The sequence below is a fragment of the Eurypyga helias genome, unplaced genomic scaffold, assembly GCF_000690775.1.
Source record: "Eurypyga helias isolate BGI_N326 unplaced genomic scaffold, ASM69077v1 scaffold29170, whole genome shotgun sequence".
Classification (NCBI taxonomy): Eukaryota; Metazoa; Chordata; class Aves; order Eurypygiformes; family Eurypygidae; genus Eurypyga; species Eurypyga helias.
The window spans coordinates 20,529-39,465 of NW_010224221.1; the positions used below are offsets into that span (position 1 = coordinate 20,529).

At 49.6% G+C, this 18,937-nt stretch overlaps 1 protein-coding gene across 1 annotated transcript in view; it reads left to right on the forward strand.

Moving 5' to 3' along the window:
- Positions 1 to 18,937, forward strand: part of NRP2 (neuropilin 2) — a gene marked incomplete at both ends in the record, with an annotated part of 42,338 nt that overhangs the window by 10,480 nt on the left and 12,921 nt on the right. Inside the window, 5 exons of the mRNA XM_010160967.1 lie at positions 6,320 to 6,501; positions 10,707 to 10,937; positions 11,500 to 11,655; positions 13,527 to 13,696; positions 14,725 to 14,880. Coding sequence (XP_010159269.1) covers positions 6,320 to 6,501; positions 10,707 to 10,937; positions 11,500 to 11,655; positions 13,527 to 13,696; positions 14,725 to 14,880 — 895 coding nt within the window. The remainder of the gene's footprint in view (positions 1 to 6,319; positions 6,502 to 10,706; positions 10,938 to 11,499; positions 11,656 to 13,526; positions 13,697 to 14,724; positions 14,881 to 18,937) is intronic.

Here is an 18,937-nt window from a genome sequence, read left to right on the forward strand (position 1 = left end):
TCTTCCCATCAGCGGTGCTTGCTCGGGGGTGAAAACAACCCAAGGAGTATAAATAGAGGCTATTTGTAGTTTCCATTTTTTGTCTTTTTTGAAGAAATTTTCCAATATGTTAGGGTTATTTTCTCTCCCTCTCTGTGTCTTTTTTCTTTTCTTTTCTTTTTTCCTTTTTCTTTTTTTGACTGGATGACTGGATTTTTCTCATTTCTCAGGAATTCTGGTCAGATTTTTGAAGAGATAAGAAAATAATCCAAAGCACAATGGAATGATTACGAAACCCCACAGTACTGCGATTACACAAGATGTAATTGGATGCAACAAATTCAAAACAAACTTCTGAGAAATCCTAAGCAATTATCTCCCCTGCCCCCAGCCTGGCTCTCCCCTTGCTGCCATTGGATTTTGGTCATTTTAGTCACTGAAATCCAGTGAAATCCCCTCAGATGCAGAGCAATGATAACCTAGTTCTCTCTGCTGTTGCCAGGGGCACTTGGTTCCACCAGGGCAAAACAAGGGCAAGCTCTGCCTGCTCTGTGAGCATCTTTTGCCTCAGCATGTGCAAAAACCGTCCCACAAGATGCAGGTTGAGACCAAATTCATCTTCCCAACATTCAGCCACCCAAACTCCAGGTCCAATCAGTGAGAGTGATTTAAACTACCTCTGTCGTCAGTGCAGAAGAAGGATTAATCCCATGCCAAGCTGAGTGTGAGGAGCTGCTTCCACTGAGAGCAGACGTTTAGTTGGCTAAAGCTAGATATGATACAAGCTTTTTAGGTCTGTGCACAAATCTCTATCAGGGTCTGCATCTATGAAGACTGAGTCTCTTCTCACCTCAGGACAAATTAGGAGTGATGACCCTTAAAATGATGAGTTACACATGTGTAACACCAGTTCAAGTCAAAGGAGAATCCAATTCATCTGCTGTATTTATAATTAATTACTCTGATTAAGGGCTGGCAGCTAAGATCAAACTTCATTGCTCTTGTTTCATCACACAGCAGTGGTGCTTGCCTCTGCTATCATGGCTATTAAAAAATATATCATCTAAAATTCCTCAGTAGCTTCTGCAGCAATTTAACCTTTGAAGGGTATATCCTGTGATTGCTCAAGATTGTATAAACATCACAGAAAAGTTTTCTTGTCTTTCACAACGTAACCACCCACAAAATAAGGATTTGGTTTGTGAAGATGGTTGGTGACACAGAAAAATCGACTGAGCGAGCTAGCATGTAATGGGCATTAATTCTAGCTGCCCCTTGATTGCAAAACAAGAACAGAGCTGCTGTTTGACCATTTCTTAACCATCTCCATAATGCAGCTGCTATTTAATTTCTAAGAAACAGCCTGTTCTTAGAGAGTGTTTAAAAATCCTTATTTTTTTAATAACAATTTCTGAGAAATAAACCACCTGCCACCTTTTCAAAGGGAACAATGGCATTTACTAGCTGCCATTGTGGCTAAGCAGGTTCCCCATGCCTTCCCCCAGCTACCTGCAGAGTATTAATGCCCGCTGAATTTCATTGCAATTGCAGTTTCTCTTCCTGTTCTCAGCAGATGCATTTGAGACACCATGATATATGGGTCAAGCAGACATGGGGTCTCAAAGGCTCAAGTTAACACTGGGCATTCCCAAATTTGGGGCTGTTGGCATGCAGTCAGTACCTCTTCGTCTCTCTGTCTATCTAGGCCAGACTCCTTCAATATAATATTATCTGTCTAATCAAGGCTGGCTTCTATTTTCAGCTGTGCTGCAAACTTCCTGTGTGACCTTGGGCTGGGCAATGCTTCTCTCTGCCTTCCTACCTCTCAGGGTCTCGTGAGGATCCCATCATTACTGTTTGCCAGGTGCAGTCATGAGCCCCATGGAAGTGCCTATAAATAACAGCTCCAAATTAAACATTGGGGAACTTCGGGTTAGAGTCTCGCAACTCTCCAGCCCTGGCAAGCACTGGAAACCAGGCTTAGCTGCATGCGATCCCTCACCTGCTTCAAATCGTAGGTCTAGGAAGAGATTGAGAAAGCTGCCAGCTAGGTCAGAGCTTGGTCTGGGGAGCCAGCCCTCCTTGGGCTTTGAAGCAAGGCGTGCACAAGTTTCTGTGTTGGGAGGACTCACACTATGGCTGTGAACATGTAATTCTCTCCATGTGTGCATGTGTTTCTCTCCATCCTAAGATACTGTCCCTGAAGCATGATTCCATGGGGAAGGACTCAGCATCTCTTAGGATGTGGGCTGAGGAGCAATAGGTTATTTGATTATTCATGGAGCAGTATGAGACCCAACACTGCTTGGGGCTGAGCTGTGTGCCTCAGGAGAGGAGCACACAGAGGAACAGTGCAGGCTTCCTGCTGGTACTCCCCAGGTGGGCGGTAGAGTTTCTGGAGCTCACCAGTGCCTGGGTGGGCACCTGGGAGGTCTGTGCTGGCCTCAGGCGATGGTAGATCACAGCTCAGTGGCCAGAGAGCAGATTAGCTATTTCACAACAGAAAAGGACTGAAAAGGTGGAGGTCGTCTCATAATCACTGCATTTGGGGCTTGTTTGCCTTTATTGTGCCTCAAAGACTTGTTTGGAGAGCCAGCAGCAAAGTGACTTAGGGAAAAAGACAAGCAAGCAAGCATGAGTAATACAGGCATTGGAAGTGCTTTATAATTAGTTTATAAAAGCTCTCTTAACATCAGCAAAGCACTTTCCACTAAAAATCTTTAATAAAAACACAGCAATATTTGTAAGCGTTATATGGTTTCCGTTTAATTCTGTTAAACAGCTCCAAGAAGAGCATCTAGCAATGCATTTCCCTCCTTTCTCAGCCCACCATTGTCTGGGCAGTTAAAAGCACTTCAGCCTTGCCTCCCTGCCGTAAAACTCCCTGGTGGAAGCCTCTGTTTGAGGCGGTTTCAAACCAACTGACTGGCCTTCCCGCTCAAGCAGCAGCTGAAAATACCCTGCTGTTGGAGAAGCAGCCAACTGCGGTCGCCTTCCCTGCGAGAAGACTTGGTTAATCCGTTGACTACACTTGTGGGTTACAGATGTTGTACCCTGCCCTCACATAATTATGGTTGGTTGATTGGAGCAATGCCCAGATGGGGAGAAGCGGCCATGAAATGTGCTTGGAGGTGGTGGCTTGCCCAGTGGAGGTAATGCCGGAGAGGTCAGCCCACAAAGTGGTTGGTGCACATTGACTGGAACAATGCATTTGGTTATACGAGTGAAAGGCAAATTGCTGGGCACTGGTCAAGACAGTTTGGATGCCATCGCTGCATAAATGTGTCCCACCCAGCTGTGCCCTAGCCTGTAATTATCTGGAAATGAAATGGTTAGAGCAGAAAGCATCCCCAGGGTTGGGTTTTCTTCCTTCCAATTTTTCTTTGTGTTTTTCACATGGGAAGAAGAAAGTCTGGAAACCATGCTTAAGCTTAACAGAAGCAAAGGTCTGGCCAAACTAGATTTTAACATGGATAGTGACCCAACGTGAGGAGAATGGGGTTTATTAACTTGTTTGATTGTGGGCCAAGGCATGGACATGACTGAAGCACATGATGCCGAAAGAGCGTGTGGTGAGGATTAGCCGGTGTTCTTGCTGAAGTTTGAAAATTTCACGGTTTGGACCAGACGTCTTTGGTGTTTAATTTTGAAAGTCTAAAGCTTAGTTGCTATGTTGGAGGGAAGTGGGTGCTCCTGCTCATCTGGACAGGAGCTATATCCTGAGTGTAATACTCTCTCACTTCACTCTGTTTATATGGCCTGAAGAAAGAGAGTTTTGCCTCATGAGGAGCAGAGGGCTTAGGCCAAGATTTTTTAACTAGCAAAAAAATCTCTTATGCATTTGTATTCATTTTATATCTGGCAAAAATTATTCCCTGACCTTCTCCTAGGGGCTTTTTTAGTTGTTTGTAACATTTGATTTATTAAGGATTAGCTCCAGTAGGAGAAAGCTCAGTTAGATGCTTGGATGGAGCCAGACAGGGTTTAATTCAGAGAGGCAAATATTTCCTGATGATTTACTTACTAGATTCATTCTTTTAATTTTCCATTTGCAGATTGCCCATGAGCAAATTGCAATATCCCCAAATTGTATGTATTATTGGAAGTTATTCACCCATTCAATAAGCAAATATTTCTTGGTCCAGAATTTGCTTCTGACATTGCCAGGGCTCCTACAGCAGTGGGTGGTTTGAGGAACCCTGTGGCCAGCGCTGGGATGTTTGGTGTGCTGGCTGCAGGAGAAGCCGTGATCATTACAGTCAAGTAGCCAAAGCCGTGTACTGTGTTGGCGAGTTATAACCCCACAAGGACACAAACAGATGTGATTCCCTGGGATGCAGCTAACCTCTGCTTGTGCCATGCAAATGGCAGCTTTTACAATCCGCTCCGTTAACTGTGTTTTGCCAACATTCATTTTTTTGCCAAATTAAATTTTTGCCACATATTTACAATTTCACTAGTAGCCGGTAGTCCTGTGGCACAGATGTGTACTTCAGATGTGGAAGGGCAGTAAACACACTGAAGAGCAAGTAGTTATTTAGAGAACAAAATGTCCCTGCTGTTTGCTCAGCAGTACTTTAAACAAACAGACAAACAAGGAGGAAAAAATTCTACTTAAAAGAATCACTAACACTGCCCTCTATGTTCCTTCTCCCTGGGGAGATGGTGGGATCAAGCCACACATGATGGACATTAGTGGGGTCACAAAGGGTGCTGCTGGACAGTGTCAGGGTAATAAGGGGTCACAAGGTGATAGGAGCTACACAGAGCTGAGGAGAGGGCAGAGGGGGCAGATCTTCATTTACATTGCTGTGTGTCCACCCACCGGCTAAGCCAAATGCTCTTCCTATGCGAGTGGCTTTTCTCAAGAGTGTTTGGATTTCACCTTGGCCGAGCCAACCGAGTCTAACGAAGTTAAAGGCTGGGTGGTTGCAGTTAGCTGAGTGCTTGGTCCAGCATAGACAGGATTTTATCTGCAGGCATTTTGCTTCTGGCTCTCAGCCTGATACAGTCCCAGAAAGGAGTGAAACCGAAGCCGCCAGGACCATCTTTCTTTGTGGAGGAGCACACTGAGTTCCTGTAAGTTTGTTTTGAGGTTGTTGCCTGCCGATGTGTGCTTTGCAGAACAGGAATGAGTCACATGAGAATCATTCTGTATCCAGCAAGCTACTTCTCCTTTCAACTCTCCATTCCCAAAGAGGAGATCTTGTGACAAAGAAGAAAGGCAGATTCCTGGCAGCCTGGAAGTGCTTTTTCCCACCCAGGCCCCCTGCGAAGGGCTGTAGCATGTTGTTCAAACAGGTTGATACAAAGCGAATAAACAGTCCAAGAGAGATGGGCAGTTTCTGTAAACAGCCGAGTGCTGGCCAGAGAGAAGAGGGGAGGGAGAAGCGCGGGTGTTAGAAAGCAGCTGAAGAACAAGATGTTCACGTAAAAGCTGTTTGTTTCCTCGCAGTACACCAAGCCCAACACTACCTTGCCATTAGTCATGGCCTAGAAAATATGAAGGAATCTGTGGGAGTTTCACCTTCCAGCCAGACTTTGCAACAAGCTGTTGTGTTTGCACCGGGAGGAAATTCCCCCAGCCCTACACATTCCTGCCCCAGTCCATTCAGATGCCCAAGAGCCGTGGGGGTGAGGCATCTCCATGTAGGGTTTAGCGAAGGCGGGTTGCAGTTACAGGGTGTACAAGGATCAGGCAATAGTGAATGTGGTTACCCAGCTCTTGTATCCACAGAAATATTTGTTAGCACTTAATAGAAGAGGATCAGTATTCCTGTCCAGGTGGTAAGTGTGTGTACTGGCCGCACCTGTTAAAGGACCAGTGTGGTGTCAGACAAGGCACAAAATAGCTGCCACTCACATGGAGTGAACACTGACTATTTGTTTAATGCTTGGTGCGTGCTCGGCCAAATCCCACACAGATAGTGGAATAAACTGAGCTATGCTAAGTAGCACAATGGCACTTAAGGACGGAGGTAAAGGAAGGAGAGCAGCCCCAGGAGAGTTGTATCTGAGCTTCTCCCATGCCAAAGGAGTCTGGTGGAAATGAAGGTAAATTGTGTTCTAAATTTTGCATGTTGGCTCTGAAGTTGAAGTGACTATGGGTGCAATGAATTAATGATGTGAGGAGCAATAGAGGAAGGGACTTAAATGTAGCCAGAGAGACAAGAGGGAAAAAATGTATTGGAGGGCTTTGGTGTGAGTGACACAGTCCCAGGTACCTGTCTGGAAGATGTCCTGTGAAATATGCACATATACAAAGTGGTTTGTGCTTGTTCCTGGTATCCTGAAGCATCTCTGACAGATGGCTTTACTGCCATTTCACCTGCCTCCACAGGTATGACTACATTGAGATCCGAGACGGGGACAGTGAAGCAGCAGACCTGCTGGGCAAGCACTGTGGGAACATAGCACCTCCTACCATCATCTCTTCTGGCCCCTCTCTCTATATCAAGTTCACCTCGGACTACGCACGGCAAGGCGCCGGCTTCTCACTGCGCTACGAGATCTACAAGACAGGTGAGTTTCTAAGTCAGTGCCTGTCTCCCAAGCTGTTTGCCACAATGATCTTCACAAGGAGTGTCTTTGTCCACCTTTCCAATATGAGTTTTAGCGTGCTCTCTAGAGATAAAGGGCTCTCTTTTTTTTTTTAATTTAATCAAGTCTGTTGCATCACATTTCCAAGAGGGTAAAGATGCAAGTGGTGCATGATAGTGTATTTTTGGATCACAGCATGGCATCAAAAGCAGGGTTCCTCCTTAAATGCTCTCTGGTATTCAAGGACTAAAACCATATCTTTTCTTCCTGGCACGTGTGAAGCTTGTTAGGGCTAAGAGGGGATTGTCCCTCTGTTAGGAGCGCATGGAGCTCCCCCTCCTGTGGAGTTGCAATTCAGGGCTGATCAATGATGCTGTGTTTTCTCTCCCTGGAAGCGGGGTTTGTTAACTGGGGAGCTCTGGTTTTCAAGGGACTGCTGTCAGCAGCTCCTTCCCAGGCAGATATAAGAGGAACTATTCATAATTCCGTTTAATACTAAACTATTATTGAGGAAAGGAAAAGCTGCTCAAAGGCCTTTTAATAGTGTTTCTGTCTAAATATTTGCCAGAATTGTGTGTCTGGGAAGAAGGAGGCTTGAGAAAATAAAACCGGCTCTGTGTGTGCGGGTGAGAGAGGTGTGCCTGTGCGCCGAGGGAACAAGAGTGTGTTTTGCATGGGGATGCAGACGCCTGCCCTGTGCCCACATTCCTTGGTGGAGCGTTGGAAGAACACACACAGAGCTTTCACGTCATCGTATCCAGCATGAAAAAAATGCCCACACCTAGTGAAGAACCAGAAAGAAGCACTGCATGGTCGCTTACCCAACCTTTTCAAAGGGAAGGCAGGGAATACAGGCAGCAGTGGATGGGGCCCTGGCCCAGCTGTGGGGCAAGCAGAGGTGCACAAGCAGCCTGCAACCTGGTCACAGGGAGATGTGAATGCAGAGATCATGCTGCAAGGGGATGGGAGTGAGACTTGCCAAATTTGTTGTGAAATGGTGAGGACAAGAGGTGTCTGGAGGTTCAGAGCGATGAGGAAAGTGCTGTTGCTGGTGATTGCCTGGACTGTTATAACTGGCCATTGAGCTGTTGTGGTGCAGCCAGCCCACTGATGTTTGTTAATGGTTAGGATGCAGGTCAGTCCTGAAAGAGTTTGGTGGTTCTTCCAGCTACTAGGGTTTGCTGAGGCCAGTTGCCAGCATGGAGGGTGGCAAAGAATGCCTGTGTTCAGATGGGAAGACTGCCGACCCACCTCAGCCTCCCTGGCCTCTCGCTCCTGTACACCCCTCAGCTCTGAGCCCAGCAGATTGCGCTGGGTTGTGCCTGTCCTCACATTGTGTCCATGCCCTGAGTCATGGGGCAATGTGGAGTGGTCCAGGTGCCTGATGTGGCCAGGCTAGGCTGACTGTGGCTGTAGGTTGGGTTGGCAGGCAAGAATCCTGTCTGCTTGGGTGGGAGCCAGCAAGGGGCCAAATTAATGGGAAAGGGAGATTTTGGGGCTGCTGGCTCAGAGGGGGAGGAAGCAAGGGCTGATACGGGAGAGTACAGATGCTGGGTGGAGGCTGGGCTGAGTTTGTGCCCCTCCATGTAGGTTCCTGCAGGACTGCCCTCAGGTCTGAAGTGGTATTGGGGCTCCTTTCACCATCCCCCCACCTCCCTCTCCCCCCAGACACCCATCCTCTCCAGAAATAGCCACGCTTTCTTCCAGCCACAGCCCACGAAAGGCAGGTTTTGGCAGGGATGAGCCTGTGATCTGGGAGCACTTCGAGCCCATCTTGTCTGCCTGGCCCCTGTCTCCCCTGGGGCTCCCGGCGAGGGTGGGCAGTGCTGGCTGCAGGGCCATCGCAGCACAGGCAAACCCTGCCTTTTGTTTGCAGGCAGGCACGGGAGAAGTTTCCCCAGCAAGGGTGTCACCAGCTTTAAAGGTCATCATATTGTCATTGTCCACATCAGAAAAGGCAGCGTGGCTGCAGCTTCTTTCTTTCTTAAAGGTGACCTAGAAAAACAACTCTTTACAACTAAGCACTTTTTTCCACACCTTGTGCTATATTTCCCTTATCACGGTGTGAAGGAGGAGCAATCTGCATACAAACAACTGCATACCAGCCTTTGCATCCCCTGATGGGTATCAGTTAGAGGTGGTGGCCCTGGCTGGTCCAGCCTCCCTGCTGCTCCCTTGGTGAGTTGCTTTGGCAGGGCCATCGCTGAGCATCAAAGTCTCCACTCAGGCTGGTCCCTGCTGCCCAAGCCAGCACGATTCCTGGTGATTATCTGCAGCTTCCTTATAAAATAACTGATCATTGTGTTTGCTGCTATCAGGCAAACTGGAGACAAAGATGCCAAATGCGATAAGAGCCCCACATGAGGAAACTGTTGTTGTCTAATGCAGTGACATAGTTATGTCTCTCTCCTGTCTCTAGAGGACAGTCCCTGACTCTGGGTTTAGTCTTTGATTTTCTCCCTAGCTCGGAGCTTGTGTTATTTTCCCTATTTATCTATTTGTCTTTCAAGCTGTTTGGAACGAAGTACACCCTTATCCCTGTTCACGGCGTTATGCTGTGATTTGTATTTGGCCTTATTTTTTGCCTCTGCGTTTTATCCCACAGGTTCACACCAGAAAAGCTGGCTGCTTCATTAGGTAGTCAATTAAGAGCCTCTCCTGAGTAGGTCTCCAGCTAGGCGCTGCATAATGCAGTGCCGGGATCCTGCTATTACTGCGGGCTGCTGGCCTGACTCCTGTAGGTTAATTCTGAATTGAATAACAAGTCTCCCATTAGTCTGGGAAGACTTGTGCTGCATGGAAGAGCCAGAGCTGAAGAGTTCATAGAGGAGAAGGAGGGTGTCCCAGTAAAACTGAAGTAGAAGCCTTTGTGAATGCTAAGGGCGGGTTGTAGCAGCAGCCAGTAGCCTCTCTAACATCCCCTTTTGCCTCCAATAGCTTCAGGCAGCAGATTTCTGTCAGGCAGCAGATTTCTGTTGCCTATTGTCCTGTCTCGCAGTGCAGCCGTTTCAGTCACCGTGGTATGAATACAACTCAAATTCCCCCTTTCCAGGCCACCCCGAGGCACCTTGGCTGTATGAGAGGGGGCACAGAGCTGGCCGGCTGCAGCCGAGGCCAGTGCTGAGGTCAGTCATAAATAAGAGGCAACATTGTCTGCCCTCCTTGCCACGCAAAGGTCTTCCTTAAGGATAGAAATAACTTGCATTTCTGGTGTGGATGGTTCAGTCTGTGAGAAAGAGGGCTCTGTTCCTCCGCTCAGCAGAGATCTCCTTTCCACGGCCCCTGTTATCCCCACTCTTGCCATGGCCACGGAGTGGGAACAGATGGTGGAGCTGGCCCTTGTCCCTTTCATGGGTCTCGGGGGGCCGCAGGCTAACAGCATGCTTCCCAAGGGTTTCCAGCTAATAGTGGAGACATTGGCACCCTCCCCCAGGCCCTTTCACTGTGTAAATATTTGTGCTTCCTGATTTTCTTAAGGGGAAACTGAGGCATAGATGTCTGTGTCAGAGGGGGAGACGTTGCAGGAGACTAGCCCCTGAGGACAGCTTTTCCAAAGAGCTGACATCCCCATAACTCCTCTCTGCCCCTTCCCAGGCAGCTCCCTCCCTGAACAGGGGCTCCTCCATCAGACCTGGAGCTGCTGTGGCCCTTTGCCAGTGCGGCCGGCAGGCGCACGCGGGAAAACCCCCCCCGGCCTGCCAGCCAGCCCCTTTGCGGGCTTTGGGGTGGCAGGCACAGGTCTCCCGGCAGGTCACTGTTTGGGGGCCCGTCAGGTGAAGCCCAGCCCAGCTTGGTGTGGCCTCCCTTCCCCATCAGTGCCACCACCACTGGTGTGAGGGACGTGGTAGGGTGCTGGCCTGCCTAATCACAGCCCTGCCTTTGGGTGGGATCACTCTCCTAGTCCTGTTTTTGGAGTAATTGGCAGTGGGATCAGCAGTGGTGTACAGGCTACATTTGCAGAGCTGTCTGCAGGGTTTAGAACCATACTGTTTGCTCCAGTGAATGCATGGACCTTGTCTCTCTGCCTGTGGAAAGCTTTGAAAGTCCCTCTCTTAGTCCTTGCAGGAATTCACACAGGTCTTGGGTTATGGGACATTTCCAGCCCAAAATGGAGTTTCCACAGTGTCAAACTGTTGGCATTAAACTGCTTTGTTGCTAAGGCTGTGGGTTTTTTCCTGCTATTACAGGCTCTGAGGACTGTTCCAGAAACTTCACAGCCTCCAATGGCACTATTGAGTCTCCAGGTTTCCCTGACAAGTATCCACACAACCTGGACTGTGTCTTCACCATCATAGCCAAGCCAAAGACAGAAATCCTCCTTCACTTTCTGCTCTTCGACCTCGAGCACGACCCGCTACAGGCGGGGGAAGGAGACTGCAAGTATGACTGGCTGGACATCTGGGACGGCATCCCTCAGGGTAAGCCATGGGGTGCTGCACTGCTGTCCTCCGCCTCTTTCGGTGTCTCACAAAGCTCCAAAACTATGCAGTCTGTGTCTGGGTATCAAAGGTGCCTAACCTCAGACGTGGCTGCAGCATGCAGCCTGCCATCGGAGTGCTCCATGGCCAGCTGCATGGAACGGTGTGCTTGCAGAAAGCTGCATGCATTAAACCCCAACTACTGCTCTGTTGTCACCCCTGCTCTGAAAAGCCCCATCGGACACTCCAAGATACCACCGGCCCTCCCTCAGGGAAGGGCAGTGGGTTCATGCGGTGCTGGGAGGACCTCCCTACCCTATACCAACAGCAAGAGATTGAGCAGATTGGAGCATTTCCCAGCAATTGCAGAGCAACACCTGCTGCAGTGGATATTTCTGCATGGCACTGGGCCAGGGGATGTAAAAAATAGCCCATCCCCAAAGCCTTTCTTTTATCCCGATCAGTCCTGCTAAGGCATCCCTGCTGAGTGATGCCAACCTGCTGGTGACCCAGGAGGCCAGTAGAAAAGCAGGCATTACCTTTGCTGCTCTTTCTTTTGCAGTTGGCCCCTTGATAGGCAGGTACTGTGGCACGAAGATGCCTTCGGACATCCGCTCAACCACCGGCGTCCTCTCGCTCACCTTCCACACAGACCTGGCGGTAGCTAAAGACGGTTTCTCTGCTCAGTACTACTTGATCCAGCGGGAAGTCCCAGAAAGTAAGTTGGAAATGTGTGTGTATGACTTCAGGCAGTTGTGTCACCTGTTTTTCCCAAGTCTTTCACTTGCCACATGCGAAAGTGAGGCAGGCAGGAGTGTGTGCAGGGGCTGATCCCCCACTAGCAATGCAGGCAGCAGTTACACTAGGTGTGTTCTCTCTTTCTCATAGAAGTGAGATTTCAGTAAGAATCACACTTTATGACCTTTTTTTGACTTTTTACTTGCTTGTGAAATCTCACAACTTTTTGGGCTAGAATCCCTCATGTGTGTGCTCAGCCCAAAGGATTTAGGGGAAGACTTCAGCTGAGCAGGAGCAGGAGCTGAGGCACGTTAAGGCACAGGAGAAAATACTATCTCCCTCTCCCTGGTTTTCCAAAAATTTACATCCCCAAACTACAAATTGGAATTTATTGGGTGTCTAATTAAAAAATGCCTAAAGCTCTAAGAATTTCAAACACAAATTTTAGTTTCATTATTAAGGGAGGTGAATTTCTATGGAGTGAGGAAGTAAGTTTTGTGTTTTGAGAACAAAGATTCTTCATGATGATGCTTGCAGGCAAGGAAAGATTCAGTTGTTTTCCCGTGGCATTTTTACATCAGAGCTACAGTTCTTGACCTTTATTAGCAGTGAACTTGTGATGCAACAGAAGAAGCCTTCAGGACACCCCTCAGTCCCAGAGAAAGAGAAGGGGTCCCTGACCCTACACTGAAAGCCCTCAACGGAGAGCAGGGTAGAGTAGAGGTTGTGCTGTGCTGGGGCAGCTGGGCTACAGGCTCTTGCTCTGTGATTGAGTTAGGGATGTTCTGCTGAGGCTGTGAGAGTTGCAGACAAGCATGAGCTCTTCACCATTACCTGTCTCCACAATCAGTTGATTTGTTCTTTAATCCTTTCTTTATATTCTGTTCTTTATATTCTGCTCTTTAAAAGGATTGGGAAATAAAATGTTAATGACACAAAGCTTGAGAAATCAAACCCAAGAGCTGTTAAAGGGCCAGGCTTGTTTTGATTTATGCTGGTGTAAAAATTGAAACTTTAATAATACCACTGAGATCTTAACTTGGCCCATCACTTCCACCCAGGGCTGACCACATTCAAAATGGCCACATTAAAAACTCGGGCAGTTTGGTGGAGCCCCATTTAGTTTACAGCAGCAGCACGCTTGGTCCCATGCAGTATTTCCTATCAATGTTTTCTTTGCTGTTGGTTTTACACGACAGCTGCCATAAAACATATGAGAAGTGCAATAAAATTGAGCTAATTGTGACTTTTAAAGCCTTAGAAGTGAGGAAACTCAAATGAAAGCATACCAGTGTTTCATATTCTTGGCTGGTAATTCCTATGAGCCTGATATGGCATATAGCACATGCACGTATACACAGACGCATACACACATGCATCCATGCTCTCACATGCAGGCAAAACCTTCAGACGTTCCCTTTCCAGGCCTTGACATACAAGCACCCTCCCTGGCCATACTCCTTGCCTTGTCAGTGCTTAGATTTCACCTCTGGCCTTCAAGAAGATGGGGAACTTTGTGTCAGGGAGACTTGGGACATCTTGGTGGAGATAGAGGGAGGGAAGGGACAGAATTGTGTCAAAACTGTGCAAAGGTGAAGGAGATAAAGAAAGGGAGAAAGATCTGGACTGTATTAGTTTTCAGAGGGCCATGCAAACATAAAGCTGCCCCATCTTTAATTTGTCAGTGCCATCTGTGAGCACACACAACCTGCAAGATGGTGCAGATCTTTCCAGGCAGGCAGCTTTGCTTGGGGTTAGCTGGGGAGGATAGTGCAGGGCTGCCTTCCACCTGGGGTGAAGTACAGAGACTGTAAGCTGATCTGCATGTGTACGTGTGTGTGTCCACTCCAGACTTCCAGTGCAACGTGCCGCTGGGGATGGAGTCTGGCAGGATCTCCAACATGCAGATCAGTGCCTCCTCCACCTACTCAGATGGGCGATGGACCCCCCAGCAGAGCCGGCTCAACAGTGACGACAACGGCTGGACCCCCAATGTGGACAGCAACAAAGAGTACCTCCAGGTATGCATGCTTTCCAGCCCCCTCGCCTCTTCCCCCACCAAATGGAGTGTCACGCTGTTGAACTGACCCTTGACCATAAGGCTTGTTGAATTTTTTATTGCCTCGTGGCTCATGGGGAGCGACAGCAGGGAGCTGCAGTGCTCCGTGAAATGCGACAGGCTGGCTCTCCCATTAGCACGCCTGCACGAGGGCTGACTCGACCTGCTGTCCCTCTCCCACCCCCTCCTTCCTGCTTGAAACCGTGATGGACTTCCCAGCATACTGACAGAGACTGGGAGACCTCTGCCACTTACAAGGGCCACTGATTCCACCACTCGCCTGAGGACCAAAGTCTCCAGGAGGCACGTGGGAAAACAATTAGAATAGTATTTATCCCCTCAGTGATGCAGGGAGTGTGAGCAGGCTAACGTCAGGTAGGGGGCTGACAGAGCAGAGCTTTTGCTGGGAGCGGGTTCAATCCAGAGTCTCTGTCCGCACGGGGCTTGGGGTTGTGTCACATCGCTAAAGGGCACTAGGATCGGGAGGTGGTGAATGTCATTGTCTCCAGCAGCCTCATTCTTCATTCATGGCAGTGCTACCAAGCCAGCTCTGCTGACCTTTCTCAACCCACATTGTTAGAAAAAAAAAAAAGGAGCAAGGGAAAACCAGAAACGGCACCACTTGTTAATGGGACGTCATGCTTTTATTTTACATGCTAGAAGTCAGCCTCTATCCTCCTTTACTGGATGTGAGCTTCTGTGCAAGTCCTGTTGCTGGGTCTGAGACAAGGTAGAAGGCTTTGTGATGGTCCCATGTAGACAGGGATCAAGATCCTTAGTTACTATTGTCCCGTGGTCTGATCTGCAAGCATCCTGCTGAAGACAGCCCCTGGGGGGGTTGTTCCTGTTGAAATGTATGCCCACAGATGGAGTGAACCAGACTGGATTCACACCTTTTCATATTTCGGAGGCAGAGGGAGGAGCTAACTAGCCAGCCTCGGCTCTCGGGTGGTCACCATTCCCTCTCTTGTCCCTTTTTCCCCTGGCAAGGTGGACCTCCACTTCCTGACTGTGCTCACAGCCATTGCCACACAGGGTGCCATCTCCAGGGAAACCCAGAATGGCTACTATGTCCGGACCTACAAGCTGGAGGTCAGCACCAATGGGGAGGACTGGATGATGTACCGACATGGGAAAAACCACAAGGTAAAGGCCTTTTTGTCTCTTCTGCATGCATCTTGGTGAGTCTTGCAGCTGACGGTGGGGAATAGAACGGAGATTTAACAGGCCCAGAGGGTTTAATCTGTGAGAAACCCTTTTTCTGATGAAGTCTAAAAGACTGATTATCCTCTGAGCAGAAATACCCCTTTCTCCTCTGCACAGCAATGAGGAAACACTATTCCTTGGAAAACCTGGCTGCTGTTGCATCTTTCGTGGTGGCGAGAGTATGTTATTTGACTGCAAATGAAGGAGAAAACGCTTTCACAGCCTGTGTTTTGCCATACAAGATTCATTGAGCTTTTATGGCCGTAGCCCTGTCTGCATGCTGGGTTAACAATCACAAAACCACATGAAACTGTAGTTCAGGAGTTATTGAGGCCTGGAAATGAAAGGGCACAAATCCTAAGAGGGGATCACACTATCCCAGAGAACAAAATTAACAATAAATAATGAGGAGCAATTCAGGCTGCCTGAGCTGTGGGATCTGCACTAGCAGGCACAGGCGGCAAGGATGCATTGAGCCCTGAGACTTGCTGCACACTCTTGACGTGCTTCTGGGAGGCACACAGAGATGGGGGGGGGTGTTGTGTTTGGCTGGTAAATATGGCTGTTGAGCCCTTCCAAGCCTTGCGGCGGCTGCTGCGTGTCCAGGTGAGGCAAGATCTCGCATGGGAGCTTTGGTCTGTGGAGAGGAGGGTTAAGGCAGCTGTGGTGCCAGGCTGGTCCTGCTCTGTCACTTGCGTGGGTCGTGTGGCTGTCCCCTGGTTAAGGGCACCTCCAGAAAGCCCTTCTCTGCTCTTCTGTGGTGCCCACCAGCGCTGCTGCTGCAGCTCAGGTCCTCCCTGCTGACGTACCATAATTTGTCTGCGAGAACTCGGTGCCTGGGGTCCCACAAACCTCCCCCCGCACGCACGTCCCAGCAATTTCTGCTTGCTCAGCACTTCTGTTAAATTAACCGTCCCCTCCCTTTGCTGGCACAGGCACTGCTGGCATGACATGCAGTAGCCTGCCTTGTCCAGGATTCATCCAGACATTTCCTTCCCTTCCGGGCCGTGTGATTTCCCCTTCCCTACAAGTGTGTCTCACGGTTCAAATTCACTCTGCTTCCCAGAATGAGTTCTTTCTGTGCAGAGGCCCCTGGCGGGGTGTCATACCTCCAATCTTTGGAGTATTTGAGCTCCTCGCGTGCCAGTGAAGTGGTGTTAGTGCTATTTTAGAGGTAGGGAAATGGAGGCACAGGGCAGCCCAGCACCCCATGGAAGAGTCTGAAGACAGGCTCCCCCAGACCTCGGATGGGCTGGCTTTGGGGCTGCAGCTCATGGCAGAGCTCGTGTGTAACCCTGACGCAGTGGCCGTGTGCTGGCGTGGAGGCTCTGTGCTCTCTCCCAGGACCCACTGGCTGCGGCAGACCTTTCTGTGAACCGGGGCCGTCTCTCCTCACCCTGGGCAGGCTGTGGAAACAAGTGAGTTTGAGGTCTCGCGGGGACCATTTCTGCAAGCTGAGGCAGACGGGAGATTGCAACACGCCAGGCAGAGAGATGAGCTAAATACACAGTTCAGTGGTTCAAGTAACCACTGGCAATAAATTTACCTTTCAGAATCTAACTGGAGTGGGAATGTGCCCTGAAGGGTGGTTTTAGTTGCAGGGGAGAGTAGTTTTCCTGTCCTTGCAGTCCCATGCGTTGGACGCTGGATCCTCAGCCAGGGTGGAGCAGGACCGCCCGCCTGGTTTCAGTGCTGCTGGGCCAATTTATGTCACGCCAGCAGGACACTAAAGCCTGGCTGGTGTCAACCCAAAGCACCACGTGAATTGCCACCATTTCAGGATTTGGCCCTTGAGTTCTATGAGCTTTTTTCTGCTGTTTTCTCTCTTCATGAGAAAGAGGAAAAATCCAGCCTCTCCTTTTTTACTCCTTTATTTCAGTCTCGCTTCATTCCCATGTTCTGGCCTCAGTTTAGCAGACAACTCCTGAGGCTGGAGGATAAGTAATTGCTTTTTGGTGGCTCACCTACCACTTATATCCGGGTGACTCCTTTCCCTCCCTTCCGAACGACTGGCCACCAGCCACCGGAGCCACAGTGGGACCAGGGCAAAGCCCCTTGCTCACGCGCCTGGTGCTAGGGGGCTCTGCCCCACATTCCCTGCCCACGTGAATCCCCGCAGTTCCTGCTAGGCAAGCTCCCAGATGTCTGTATGCAAGGTGCAGATTCCTCCCTGCGTCAGTGCGGCGCTCCGCACGGTTCAGGCTGCAACAGTGGAGAGAGCCATGCCAAATAGATTTGTCAAGTCTGCCGCAGCTTGATTTGGTGCCATGAGGAGCGGGGAGGGAGAGGAGGGGGTGGACAGACAGGGACTCTCTATTCCTCTATATGCATCCAGATATATACGTGTATATATATATATACACATACACATATATATATATATGCACTTGCACACATAGGCATATGGGGTGTATCAAACACTGTTCTGAATTTCTGCCGGCTGTGTGGGCCAAAAGCAAAGCTCTGCCGTGCTATAGGTGGGTCAGCTAACATTTACATCTTCATCGGGGAACTAAAGCAGGAGAAAACAGTGAGTGCAGGAGGGGTGGGGAGGGCAGGATGCGCTCTGCAGAGGATGGGGAGCTCTGCCCTCCTCTCTTTTGCCCCCGCTTCCCCTCCCTCCGGTATTTTGGAGGAGAGTGGGGCCAGGGTGTTTCCCTACGAAACGTGATGGCCCACCTTTGAGTCCCCAGCTGCTGGCACTCACGGCAAGGGAAACGGGAAATGCAGGATGAGGCAGAGGAAAACAAGATTAATACGTGCTCGCAGCAGACAGGACTGGCTGGGCTGTTTCCGTGCTGAGCGCTGCTGCGTTGCTGAGGTGGTAGGAAGGCAGCGACAGGTCTGCAGCCAGCTGGAGAGGAGCCCCACACTCACAGCTCCCCACCCCATCCCTGCTGGGCTTCCCCCTGCCTGGCAGCCCACTCCCCACAGGGGCCAGCCCAGCACACCCTGTCCAGGGCCTGAGGCTCTGTCCTTGCCCAGGACATGGGAGCAGGGAGAGAGGCTAACCCAGTGACCTGGCTGAAGGTGCAGAGCTGCCTTCCTGTATGTCCCCTAAGAGAGGAGATGGGGAGGAGAGTGGCCACCACCATGTGTTGCCCCACGCTCGCCCTTACTGCCCACCAACACATCCCTGTGGATCAGGACCAAACAACCGCAGCCTCAGAAAAGCTGCTCTGACTCTTGCCCTCCCTGTTGCATCCCCCCCATGTCATCCGGGGTCAATGGCCCCAGAGGTTATCTTCCAGGCACTGACTGTGGTGTGTGCACCGAGATCTTATCTAGAGGTTTGCGAACGTCTTTGGAAAACAACAACTCGTTCTTGAACCCAAGGAAGGAAAAGAGCACCTGGCAGGATCTGACCTTTTTTTTTTAGCCATTTTCTTCAGACAGATTTAACTGTGAGGTTTTTACTGGAAAACAAAGCGCTCATCCATTCTGATCCACTCCCTTCTTTGTAGGGTCTCGGGTTCCAGCTCCCGTGTGGTCTGGCCACTCTGTTTTAGTAACTGCAGAGATCAGCTCATGGGGATCATGTAGTGTGGTGAGGGACTAGGGGATGGGAGGGCTTTCAGTATTCGGGGTGGGAAGGAACTGTGATGGGTGCTCTCACTGCCTCCATTGCTCTGTGTGTAAAAAGGGAGGATGCAACCGAAACATTTGCTTTGAGAACCTGTAGAAGTCAATGGATGAGATATGGCAGCAAGATCCCCCTGATGTGCATTTTCCATTTCCTACTCATTTTGACAGCTTTGTGCTTGTTACCAGCCTACCTTCCTGTGTGGTATTTCAGGTGGATGCAAGCAGACAGGTTGAATTGCTGCAAAGAGCTGAATATCTCAGCTGTGCATGGAGCTGGGGGTTATCAGAGGTGTTTGGTGCTGGCAGGGAATATTGAGGATGACTCTTTGGAGACCCTTGTGCCTTCCCTTAGGAACATTCCTCTGTCCTTTCAGTTCTTAATGAGGTCTCCTGTGTTCATTCACCTGCGGAG